This window comes from Triturus cristatus, chromosome 12, assembly GCF_964204655.1.
Source record: "Triturus cristatus chromosome 12, aTriCri1.1, whole genome shotgun sequence".
NCBI lineage: Eukaryota > Metazoa > Chordata > Amphibia > Caudata > Salamandridae > Triturus > Triturus cristatus.
This window is the reverse complement of record NC_140595.1, coordinates 193,376,413-193,388,732: the sequence shown is the minus strand read 5'-3', so window position 1 is coordinate 193,388,732 and position 12,320 is coordinate 193,376,413. Positions and strand designations below refer to the sequence as shown.

General features: G+C 36.2%; 1 protein-coding gene across 1 annotated transcript; it reads left to right on the top strand.

Annotated features, from left to right (window-relative positions):
- The first annotated feature begins 843 nt into the window (after positions 1-843).
- Positions 844-11,598, top strand: LOC146773039 (uncharacterized). The gene is made up of 2 exons (XM_085640125.1): positions 844-1,349; positions 2,745-11,598. The coding sequence occupies exon 2, from the start codon at positions 3,058-3,060 to the stop codon at positions 9,520-9,522; it is 6,465 nt and encodes a 2,154-aa protein (XP_085496251.1). The 5' UTR covers positions 844-1,349; positions 2,745-3,057; the 3' UTR covers positions 9,523-11,598.
- Positions 11,599-12,320: the final 722 nt, after the last annotated feature.

Genomic DNA, 12,320 nt, shown 5'->3' with positions numbered 1-12,320 from the left:
CCCCTGCTGGAGTGTAGGCAGTCACAGAGAATACACACGGTGGTGGTCTGAAAAAAAAACAGCTTGGACATGTGCATTTAAATAAATTTAAAAAAAAAGGTTTCAGAATGTGTCAGTCTGTAAAAGTGATTTCAAAGTGTAAAAAGAGATTTTCACTTGGCCCGAAAAAAAAAGAGCAGTAAGTGTGCTTTCAAATTGGCAAAGAAATTTCGTTTTGGCACTAATGTGAAAACATGACTCTGTGTGCATAGAAGAATTATAGGCAGAAATGTATTGCGTCTTGCTCTGGTGATTTCACAGTTGCAGTAGATGGAAAAGAGGAGCGAATTTTTGGGGGAAGAAGCAGAGGTTTAGCACACACCCATGTGCTTGCCATGTATAGTCATGCACAGTAATTAGAAGCGAGTGGGGTTTTCAGGTTTAAGTCTGTAATGCAAATACATTCAGCATCACTAAGGCTGGTTGCCCCTGCTGGAGTGTAGGCAGTCACAGAGAATACACACGGTGGTGGTCTGAAAAAAAAACAGCTTGGACATGTGCATTTAAATAAATTTTAAAAAAAAGGTTTCAGAATGTGTCAGTCTGTAAAAGTGATTTCAAAGTGTAAAAAGAGATTTTCACTTGGCCCGAAAAAAAAAGAGCAGTAAGTGTGCTTTCAAATTGGCAAAGAAATTTCGTTTTGGCACTAATGTGAAAACATGACTCTGTGTGCATAGAAGAATTATAGGCAGAAATGTATTGCGTCTTGCTCTGGTGATTTCACAGTTGCAGTAGATGGAAAAGAGGAGCGAATTTTTGGGGGAAGAAGCAGAGGTTTAGCACACACCCATGTGCTTGCCATGTATAGTCATGCACAGTAATTAGAAGCGAGTGGGGTTTTCAGGTTTAAGTCTGTAATGCAAATACATTCAGCATCACTAAGGCTGGTTGCCCCTGCTGGAGTGTAGGCAGTCACAGAGAATACACACGGTGGTGGTCTGAAAAAAAAACAGCTTGGACATGTGCATTTAAATAAATTTAAAAAAAAAGGTTTCAGAATGTGTCAGTCTGTAAAAGTGATTTCAAAGTGTAAAAAGAGATTTTCACTTGGCCCGAAAAAAAAAAGAGCAGTAAGTGTGCTTTCAAATTGGCAAAGAAATTTCGTTTTGGCACTAATGTGAAAACATGACTCTGTGTGCATAGAAGAATTATAGGCAGAAATGTATTGCGTCTTGCTCTGGTGATTTCACAGTTGCAGTAGATGGAAAAGAGGAGCGAATTTTTGGGGGAAGAAGCAGAGGTTTAGCACACACCCATGTGCTTGCCATGTATAGTCATGCACAGTAATTAGAAGCGAGTGGGGTTTTCAGGTTTAAGTCTGTAATGCAAATACATTCAGCATCACTAAGGCTGTTTGCCCCTGCTGGAGTGTAGGCAGTCACAGAGAATACACACGGTGGTGGTCTGAAAAAAAAACTGCTTGGACATGTGCATTTAAATAAATTTAAAAAAAAGGTTTCAGAATGTGTCAGTCTGTAAAAGTGATTTCAAATTGAAAAAAGAGATATACACTTGCCCCCGAAAAAAAAAGAGCAGTAAGTGTGCTTTCAAATTGGCAAAGAAATTTCGTTTTGGCACTAATGTGAAAACATGACTCTGTGTGCATAGAAGAATTATAGGCAGAAATGTATTGCGTCTTGCTCTGGTGATTTCACAGTTGCAGTAGATGGAAAAGAGGAGCGAATTTTTGGGGGAAGAAGCAGAGGTTTAGCACACACCCATGTGCTTGCCATGTATAGTCATGCACAGTAATTAGAAGCGAGTGGGGTTTTCAGGTTTAAGTCTGTAATGCAAATACATTCAGCATCACTAAGGCTGGTTGCCCCTGCTGGAGTGTAGGCAGTCACAGAGAATGCACACGGTGGTGGTCTGAAAAAAAAACTGCTTGGATATGTGCATTTAAATAAATTAAAAAAAAAGGTTTCAGAATGTGTCAGTCTGTAAAAGTGATTTCAAATTGAAAAAAGAGATATACACTTGCCCCCGAAAAAAAAAGAGCAGTAAGTGTGCTTTCAAATTGGCAAAGAAATTTCGTTTTGGCACTAATGTGAAAACATGACTCTGTGTGCATAGAAGAATTATAGGCAGAAATGTATTGCGTCTTGCTCTGGTGATTTCACAGTTGCAGTAGATGGAAAAGAGGAGCGAATTTTTGGGGGAAGAAGCAGAGGTTTAGCACACACCCATGTGCTTGCCATGTATAGTCATGCACAGTAATTAGAAGCGAGTGGGGTTTTCAGGTTTAAGTCTGTAATGCAAATACATTCAGCATCACTAAGGCTGGTTGCCCCTGCTGGAGTGTAGGCAGTCACAGAGAATACACACGGTGGTGGTCTGAAAAAAAAACAGCTTGGACATGTGCATTTAAATAAATTTAAAAAAAAAGGTTTCAGAATGTGTCAGTCTGTAAAAGTGATTTCAAAGTGTAAAAAGAGATTTTCACTTGGCCCGAAAAAAAAAGAGCAGTAAGTGTGCTTTCAAATTGGCAAAGAAATTTCGTTTTGGCACTAATGTGAAAACATGACTCTGTGTGCATAGAAGAATTATAGGCAGAAATGTATTGCGTCTTGCTCTGGTGATTTCACAGTTGCAGTAGATGGAAAAGAGGAGCGAATTTTTGGGGGAAGAAGCAGAGGTTTAGCACACACCCATGTGCTTGCCATGTATAGTCATGCACAGTAATTAGAAGCGAGTGGGGTTTTCAGGTTTAAGTCTGTAATGCAAATACATTCAGCATCACTAAGGCTGGTTGCCCCTGCTGGAGTGTAGGCAGTCACAGAGAATACACACGGTGGTGGTCTGAAAAAAAAACAGCTTGGTTTCATAATGTGACAGTTTGTTATACAGATTTTCACTTGCCCAAAAAAAAAGAGGAGTTTGTGTGCATTCAAATTGGCAAAGAAATTTCGTTTTGTGACTATTGTGAAAAGAAATGTAGTAATATATTTAAATACAATAAAGAATTTTTTTTTTAGTTTTTTTGCAGGTATTGCTGAAGAACAGTGAACAAAATTTAAGATGCCTACAAAATCTCGAGTTCAAAAAACGCTAAAAAAAAAACTATATTTGAGGACAACTGGAGGACCAAAGTTAGTAGAAGATGCTGATGTTGGGAAAAAGAAAAAATCTTCTGGTAAGCAAAAAAGACAATTCCTAAACAAAATATTGAAAACAAACAAAAATGTACAAAATGTCTGTTCTCGGAAAAATGTAACAAAACCTACAGAACAGCAAAAAATTGAGGATTTAGTTAATGCAAATATACCTTCTGCAATTGAAAAGTTTAACATAAACAGAAAAACAGCATTTAAAGAGATACGTAGAAAAATGTTTCAGAGAAGAGTTATGTCCAATTTGATAAAGGATATAAAGAAATATAAGCAAAAGGCTAAATATTATAAGAGAAAAAAAGAAATTGAAGCCATTGCAGCAAAGGCATTAGAATTAAAAAGGAAACTATTCATATTAATTTTGAATAGGATGCGTACATTAGATAAAATGGTTAATGTACTGAAATCACAAAGCAAAAGCAAAAGAGTAGTGAACAGAACAAATTTTTGTAAAGTGTTTTTAGGAAAGTGGATGCATAGCTCAAGTAGTGAACCTTTTTTTAATGAAGAGAGCTATTTTCAAAGTAATAGTTTGCTGCATGCAGTTGACACCAGAGGTCGTTCATACGAAGTAAAAAATGGTTGCATAATGGAGAAGGAGATAATGGTTCCAAGAGATGAGGTACAAGTGATGGCAGATGAGGCAATGGGGAGACGTCCTAAAGCCCCAGTGTACACTTGGAATTGTAGTAGTATTTGCACTGTGCGTCAGGAATCTATTGACAGATTTCGAGAGTTTCTAAGAGAATATAGTAAAAAAAGTGTAAAACAAAAGATTAAGGTGCTTCAAAGTCTGGATCCATGCAGAGTGAGAGAGAATACTGGTTTGCAGGGTCATTCTCTTGCTTGTCTATCTAGAAAAGTGTGCAATAGTGTTTTCCATCATTTTAGGATGCTGGCTGTTCATCATACTGAAATGAGAAAGTTTGTGAGACGGTTGTATTTTGCCAAAAGTCCAGCAATAAAGTTAAATGAATTGAATAGGGCTCTGTTCCGAGGAACGGTATCAGATGTAGAGAAGGTTGTTGATGAAATTCAGTTTTGTTACTTTGGTCCTGAACAAAACAGTGCAGAGAAGGACACAGTAAATGAGGCAGAAGTGGAAGAGAATGTAGAACCTTGTGTAAGTAAGACATTTAATGATCACATAACAAAATTTGCAATAGTCTCTAATGAAAGACCAAATGTTACTTGTATTTGTTGCCGCAGAACTCATTATAGAAAACAAACTAGGAATGTTGATCTCTACAGAAAGAGTGAAAATGAAGATAATTATAAGTGGATGGATTTTGCAACATATATATTTCTTGAAAATTGTTTTGAATTGGGTGAAGATCAGCGTATTTGTAAATACTGCTACAACAAGTTAGAGGAAAATAGAATGCCGACCAGAGCTGTACATAATAATTTAGAATTGGATGCTATTCCTGCTGAACTTTCTGAATTAAATACATATGAGTCTATACTCATTCAATGTGTTCATCCGTTCCAGACCATAGTACGTATGGAGCCCAAAACTGGTAAATTACCTCCTTCAGATTTACTGAGAGGTTTAAAAGGTAGAGTGGTGTATTTGCCCTTGGATTTGAAAAAAAATATGGAAACTATTGATGCGGATACTTTGGAAACTGAACCATTAATTATTCTGGTTAATGGTGTACCTACAAAGAATAAGAAGATTTGGCAGGAGCTGGTAGATGTGCGGAAAGTACAAAGAGCAAATTTGTATTTGAAAAAAAATAACAAATGGTATGAATCAATTTATATAGTAGAAGAAGAAGAAGAAGAAGATTTACAAGGAGATACAGAAACACCAAGTGGACAAATTGAAAAAGTGGACAAGTCAAAGGAAGAAGAAATTTATGAACATTTTAGCATACATCCTCTCCATTCGAAAGAAGTTATGGGAGACAATATTGATCTCTTTCAGATGAAGAAAGCAAAAGGAAATCCCGTGAGTGTATGGGAGGAGAGCTTGGAAGCTCGATGTTTTCCCCAGCTGTTTCCTAAAGGAAAAGGAGGACGATACGATGAACGTCCGGAACAGATTCCAGCTTCTGAGTATCGGACTACAAGACTATATGCTGAAGATCCCAGATTTCGACAAAGTATCCCTTATTTGTTCCATCTTTTATTTGAAAGCGACTTGTCTGCACTGTCTTATGCAGTAAATCACATTTTAAAAAGTGGAGTACATTTACAAAATGTGTCTGCTAAGGATTTTATGGAGAAAGTGCAGCACCGAGATGATCATTTGGAAACACAACTGATCAATCTGATGGCTTGTCAGCGTGGGACAAATGAATATTGGTACCGACGCCATGGTGAACTAAAATGCATGTTACGCAATTTAGGAACACCAACATGGTTCCTTACCCTAAGCTGCGCCGAGTACGCTTGGGATGATTTACTGGATTTTCTACGAGAGGCCAATTCAAACATTGAAAACATCGAATACAAGACAGCAGGAGAACTGTGCTCATTGGATCCGGTTAATGTTTGCAGATATTTCAATCATAGATTTGAGGCTATGATGTCCTTCATCTGCAATAAAAAAAATCCACCCCTTGGAGAAGTAGTGGATTTCTTTTGGAGAAAAGAGTACCAGGCAAGAGGTGCTCCTCATATTCATATGCTGCTGTGGATCAAGGATGCCCCAAAGTTTGGAACAGATACTGATGAAGCAGTGTTATCTTACATTGAAGAATATGCAACATGTGCTATACCTAAAAGCACAGAAGAGTACAAGTTAAAGGAGCAAGTTCTACGTTTCCAAAGTCATCGGTGTGGAAAATACTGTCGACGGAAATACAAGAGCAAAGAAAAATACTACACTAAATGTCGATTTGGATTTCCTAGACCTGTTCTTACAAATGGAAGAGTCAACAGTTTTATGTCAGCTGTGAGACATACTATCACAAGAAAATCACCTAAGAATACCTACAACCTTAAAAGAAAAGAAGAATCAAAAAATATAAATGACTACAACCCAGTCATTTTATCCATGTGGAACGCTAACATGGATATACAGTATGTTGCTGACAATTCCATTGCTGTTGCTCGATATGTAACGTCTTACATTACGAAATCAGAAAAAACAGAATTGAAGGAAATGTGGGAAGAGATTTCTCACGAGAAGACTGTCAGTAAGAAGCTGTACAGTTTCAGTTTGAAGATGTTATCGCATCGAGAAATTGGATCCTACGAATGTTCAGATAGATTATCTTCTGCAAGTCTCTACTCGAAGTCAAGAAGAATAATTTGGGCAAGTTTAGGCCTTGCAGCAATGAGAAATCGGGTACTGAAATCTGTTGGAGAAATTGAATATTTGGCACAGTTCGAACCTGAAAGTACAGATATATTGAAAACAAACATGTTGGACACATATTATCCCAAGAGAAGTCATCATCTGGAGAACATGTGTCTCTATGAAGTGCTGCAGAACTACATTTATTCACGGAAAGCTGCAGAAGACATCAATAATGGAAAATATAAAGTCGTTGGTGAAGAAGGATGTTTGGTGAAGCAAACCAAAGGAAGTTTGATAAATCACCGGAAGCTGAGTTGCGACACTACCGACAAGAAAGAATTTTACTACTTGGCTCTTTTACAGTTGTTTAAACCATGGCGTTCAGAGGATGAACTACTGGGAGAATTCCAGAGCTATGAAGATTCTTTTAATGCTTGCAAAGACAGCATACAATGCAGTACATTCTCAACTTATCTGCAAATGTTAAATGAAGAAATTGAACAGGAAACTACAATTGCAGCAGAAATTGCTAGAGACAGTTCTCAGGACAGCCAAAGTTCAGGAACATACAGTCAAGATCCCCTAGGACAACCAATCGTTGAAAATGAAGCATCAATAGCCATGAATGAAGTGGAAACGGCTATGAATCAAGCTCAAGAAGAATTTATAGACTTAGAAAATTTGGAAAGACAACTGAATCAAGAGCAGCAACAAATTTATGAAGAGATCAAAAACAAAATTGATCACGGATTTCTACATGAAAAAAAAGAGTGCTCATGCACATCATTTCATCCAATCAGGATGTATGTAAGCGGACAAGCTGGCACTGGAAAAAGTTTCCTAATTAAAGTCATCAGAAGCTACCTAAAGCAAAAAACAGATTCTACTTTGTCTTGTGTGGTTACTGCTCCAACTGGGTTAGCAGCATATAACATAAAAGGAATCACCTTACATCGTTTGCTAATGTTACCAGTGGAGCATGAGAACAAAATACAATTCAACAAGCTAACTGGAGAAGCATGCTTGGAAGTTTCAAGAGTATTGAAGAAGATGCAAGTTCTCATTATTGATGAGGTGAGCATGGTATCAAACTTAATGCTTGCCTTTGTGCATTTAAGAATGCAGCAAATTTTGAAGACAGACTATGACGTGTTATTTGGTGGAAAACACGTCATAGTTTTTGGGGATCTTTTGCAACTTACTCCGGTTAAAGGACAACCAGTGTTTAATACTGTGACACATGAAGACACGAAGAAGTCATTGGGAAGCATTGGAAATACAAATATTTGGTCCTTCTTTGAGTACAAGGAACTTACAACTAATATGAGGCAAGCAAACGATGAAGAATATGGAAGTATTCTGAAAGATATCAGGATTGGACTACTCACAGAAGTTGGGAAAAAAGCATTACAGAGTCGGCTGTTACATAACTTATTTCCAAAGGAAGAAATAGTTGCAGAGAAAATATACAAGAATATTGCAGAAAACAAAAGTGTCATCTGCTTAATGCCAACTCTACGTGAATGCTCAATATTTAATGAGGAGCTTTTGAAATTGGAAAAGGAAGAGATCAGGAAATTGGAAGCAGTGGACAAAATTGAGGATGGAAGAATTACTGTCACAGTAACAGGCAAACTGAAAAATAAATTGGACTCACTAGAGAAGAACATCTCCAAAACAGCAGGATTAGAAAAAAATCTATATGTTTGCATGAACTGTAGAGTGTTTTTAAGGAGAAATTTGGATGTTGAAAAAGGCTTAGTAAATGGAGCGATGGGAAGAGTTGTGGGTTTTATTAATTATCAGAAAAAAGATGGAATTGAATGGTTAAAAATAAAATTTGATCAGATAGAGGAAGTTAAAGACATTTGTCGTTGTTCAGTTCGTTTCATGCTTGTGAAAGACTTATATGTACGTAGGAAGCAGTTTCCGTTTTCTCTAGCATATGCTGTAACTATTCACAAGTCTCAAGGATTGACTGTAGATTGTGCATTTGTGAACATTGGATCTAGTGTGTTCAAAGAAGGTATGGCATATGTTGCTTTGTCACGAGTCAAAACATTATCAGGTTTATTCATGATAGACTTCGATGACTCAAAAGTTAGTGCTGATACAAACTGTGTAAAGGAGTATAATAGATTAAGAAGAAGCTATGCTCCTCATTTAGGTCAGTATCCTGTGTTGGAGAAACGTGTAGTTTCTCGTAAAAGGAGAAATGAGAATATCTGTAATGAAGATGTAGAGAAGAGGAAAAAAAAGAGGAGTGATGTAATTGCAAGCAAAAAGAATAAGGAAAATGAAGAACAGGTTGTAGGATGTCATTTTGAAAATAGCTCTGGTGTCAACTGCTACGCAAATGTAGTGCTGAATGTTGCTTTTTATCTGGAAAGTTTGCAAGAGCAGATAATAATAAATCAGGGAAAAAGATTCTGTTCAGAGCTCAGTCTCCTTTTTCAAAAGCTGAGTAAAGATAAAACTCAAATAGAAAGTGCTACTGATATTAGAAAACTTTTAGATGTATGTTCAGGACGAACACAGTTTTCTCAAAATGAACAGCAAGATGCTCACGAATTTTTGATGTATTTTCTTCAGGTAGTGGAAGAAGAAGGAGTTCCCATTGACATTTTTTTTGGTCTCTCTTATAAATGGGAACATAGTTGTGATAATTGTTATAATATAAGTGGTTCTATTGTTGATAATGAAAGGTTTATTTATTTGACTTTGCCAGAGAGTAAAACAGTCACTTTTGCAAACTTAGTTAAAGATGCTAATCATAGCATGAAATGTGGTGAGTGTAATTCTGACATGTTATCAACATTAATTTTAAGGGAATACGGACAGTATGTAATTTTAATGATGCAACGATGTAGAGCTGATGGATCAAAATTGGATACTTTAATAAAGAAGTTTACAGGACAGCAATTATCAATTTCAGGAAAAACTTTTGTAACTGTTGCAATAATTTTCCATGATGGACCTACTGTTACTTCTGGACATTACACAGTTTATCTAAAATGTGAAAAAGGATGGACACTGTGTAATGATTCCCAATTGATTTTCAAACAACGTTTGCCTTTTGATTTAGCAAATTCCTATCTAATCTTCCTGAAACCTAAATTTTAGAGAGACTTGGCAAGATCTGGACAAAATAATTTTACCATTTTACAGGATTACCATTGCAATTTTGTAGAAAAAAGATTTTTAAAATTATCATTTGGCCTAAAGGAAAGATAACCAATTGTAATGTGGACTTTTTAAATTTTTAATGCAATTTTGAAAAACCAATAATTTAGAGATTATCGGTAACTTCTGCACATTTTAAATTTTGGAATGTTATTGGACTGCCACTGGAAATTTTTTCAAAAATGATTTCAAAAATTACTATTTGGCCATGTGGAAAAGTAAGCAATTCTATTGTGGACTAAATAAATTATTCGAAAAATTTTCGTGAACCAAAATGTTACAGAGAATCGGTGAGATCTGGACAGATTAAACTTTAGAATTTTAATGGTTTTCCCTTGGAAATTTATTCCAGGGAAAGAATAAAAAATACTATTTGGCCTAAAGGAAATAAAATCAGATGTATTTTGGAGTTATTTGAGATATATTATTGTGAATGTACTTCTGAAACAAAAATATCAGACGGTATTTTAAAGAAAAAAGTATTGTTTTTAGATGACATTTTTTAAGAATAATATGCATTTCTGTAATGATAAGTTTAAGTGAGAAGAGATTCTGGGCTTTTTTAATACAATCTTTGAGATTGTTATTTTTTTTTGCCCGCTGTAAAATGATGAATGCAATTGCTTTCACAATTTATAGTGAAATGCAATATATTCTGAAAACAGCAAAAATAAGGCAAAAATATTTTTGGGAAAAAAATGTAAATATGTGTACTGTATTATAAAATGTTTTAAAAATATTAATACTTTTTTCTTTTTTTTCAGATCGATATAGAAAATTTTCGTAAACTACAACCATTTTAAAAACTATTTTTTAAAAAAACAAATGAATAAATATTTTTTTCAGTGAGTATGGTAAGTCAATAGTAATAATTGTAGTCTTTCAAGGACCTTGTAATGTGAAAAATGATTTTTAGTGTTTTTTTTAAAAAATAAAAAAAAAGGTACGCTTACCGTACGCGTACGGTAAAAAAAAAAAAAAGTTTTTTAAAAAAAATGTAAAAAAAAGATGAAAGATAAGGTTGGCTCTTAAAAGAACCGTTGTGTTCATGCAGGGACAGAGGAAAGGAACCATGGGAAAATCATTCAAAGCTACAAATGTGCTGATCTATTTTGTTATTCACTAGGGAAACACTGGTCTCCCTATAACAAATTAGAGCTTTACAAAATGTGCAATGAATATCAACCTTCCGAAATCGAGGGTTCATTTCCAGAGGGCCAGCAAAAGGAGATTCTCCCCCCACAGATGAAGGGCTCACCTGAGCTGCAGAAGAAGGAGTAAGCTCTGCAGGTGATGGTCCAGGCTGAGCTGCTGTGGATGTACTGGCTCGTCTTTCTGAAGAGTTACCTCCAAAAAGTTGAGCATGTGTCCTTTTGTGTACATCCTTGAGGTGCCTCATCATGGTGTGATTCCCAAAGGAATACTTCCTGTCAGGATTACCTCTAGAAAGTACACGCTTACACAGCTTGCAAGTAACTAAGGGTGCATTCACCTTTTGCTGGCCTTCTGGAAAAGTAAAATAATCCCAAACATAAGAAGGTTTTACTTTCCTCGCTCTCTGCCTCAAGACAGTGCTGCTGGTGCTAGCCTCACTCTCAGAAGAGCTCTGCTGTTCTGCCATCGTATCCCAAAGACAAACCAGCTCCTTCTCCCAAGGGATCACAAGCAGAAATGAGGGGAATGGGTGTGGTGTAGGAGAGTTCTAGAACTGAAAGTAGTTTCAACCAATCAAAAGTTGTGTTTCAAGATCACATGACCTACCGTACGCTTACGGTACGCTTACGGTGCGCTTACGGCAAAAAGTACGCGTGCGCGTAAAAAAGACACGCGCTTGCGCACATGCGCATAACAGTCATTTCCCGGCACTTCCGCGTAACGTGCGCGTGTTGCGTAAGCGCGCACGCGTCCCACGCGCAGTACGCGCGGCTACGCAAAGTGCGTAACTATACGCAAGCAGCGTAGATAGATTACGGACGTTGCGTAAACCGTACGCTTACCGTGAGCTTACGGTACGCGTACTATAAAAAAAAAAAAAAAAAAAAAAAAATCTGGAAATAAATTTTACATGTTTATTTTAAAAAATATATATAAAAAAAATATTTAAGGATTTTAAAAATTAAAGCATAGTCTTTATAAAAGATAAGAAAATTAAAATAAAAATATGTTTGAAAAAAATGAAGAATATAAAAAAAAAATAGCATTTAAAAAACCTTGCAAATTCACTGAAAAAACCATGGGTTTCACACACGTTATAGTTAGGAATTAGCATTTAAAAAACCTTGCAAATTCACTGAAAAAACCATGGGTTTCACACACGTTATAGTTAGGAATTAGCATTTAAAAAACCTTAGAAATTCACTGAAAAAACCATAGGTTTCACACACGTTATAGTTAGGAATTAGCATTTAAAAAACCTTAGAAATTTAGTGAAAAAACCATAGGTTTCACACATGTTATAGTTAGCTGGACATTTTACTCGTAAAAAACCAATGAAATTGCCCCGTTATAGTTAGTTCAGCTAACTATAACTCGCGCGCCCGCAATGCACTGCTGATGACGTCACATATTACATCACTCATGACATGGTCAGTGACATCACTCATGACATCACTGATGACATCTCAAATGACATCACTGATGACATCACTGATGACATCATCCAGTGAATGTGTGTTATTCTGAAAATTAAATATGTTTTATATATGTATATCTCATGGTCGATGGAAGAATAAATGGGT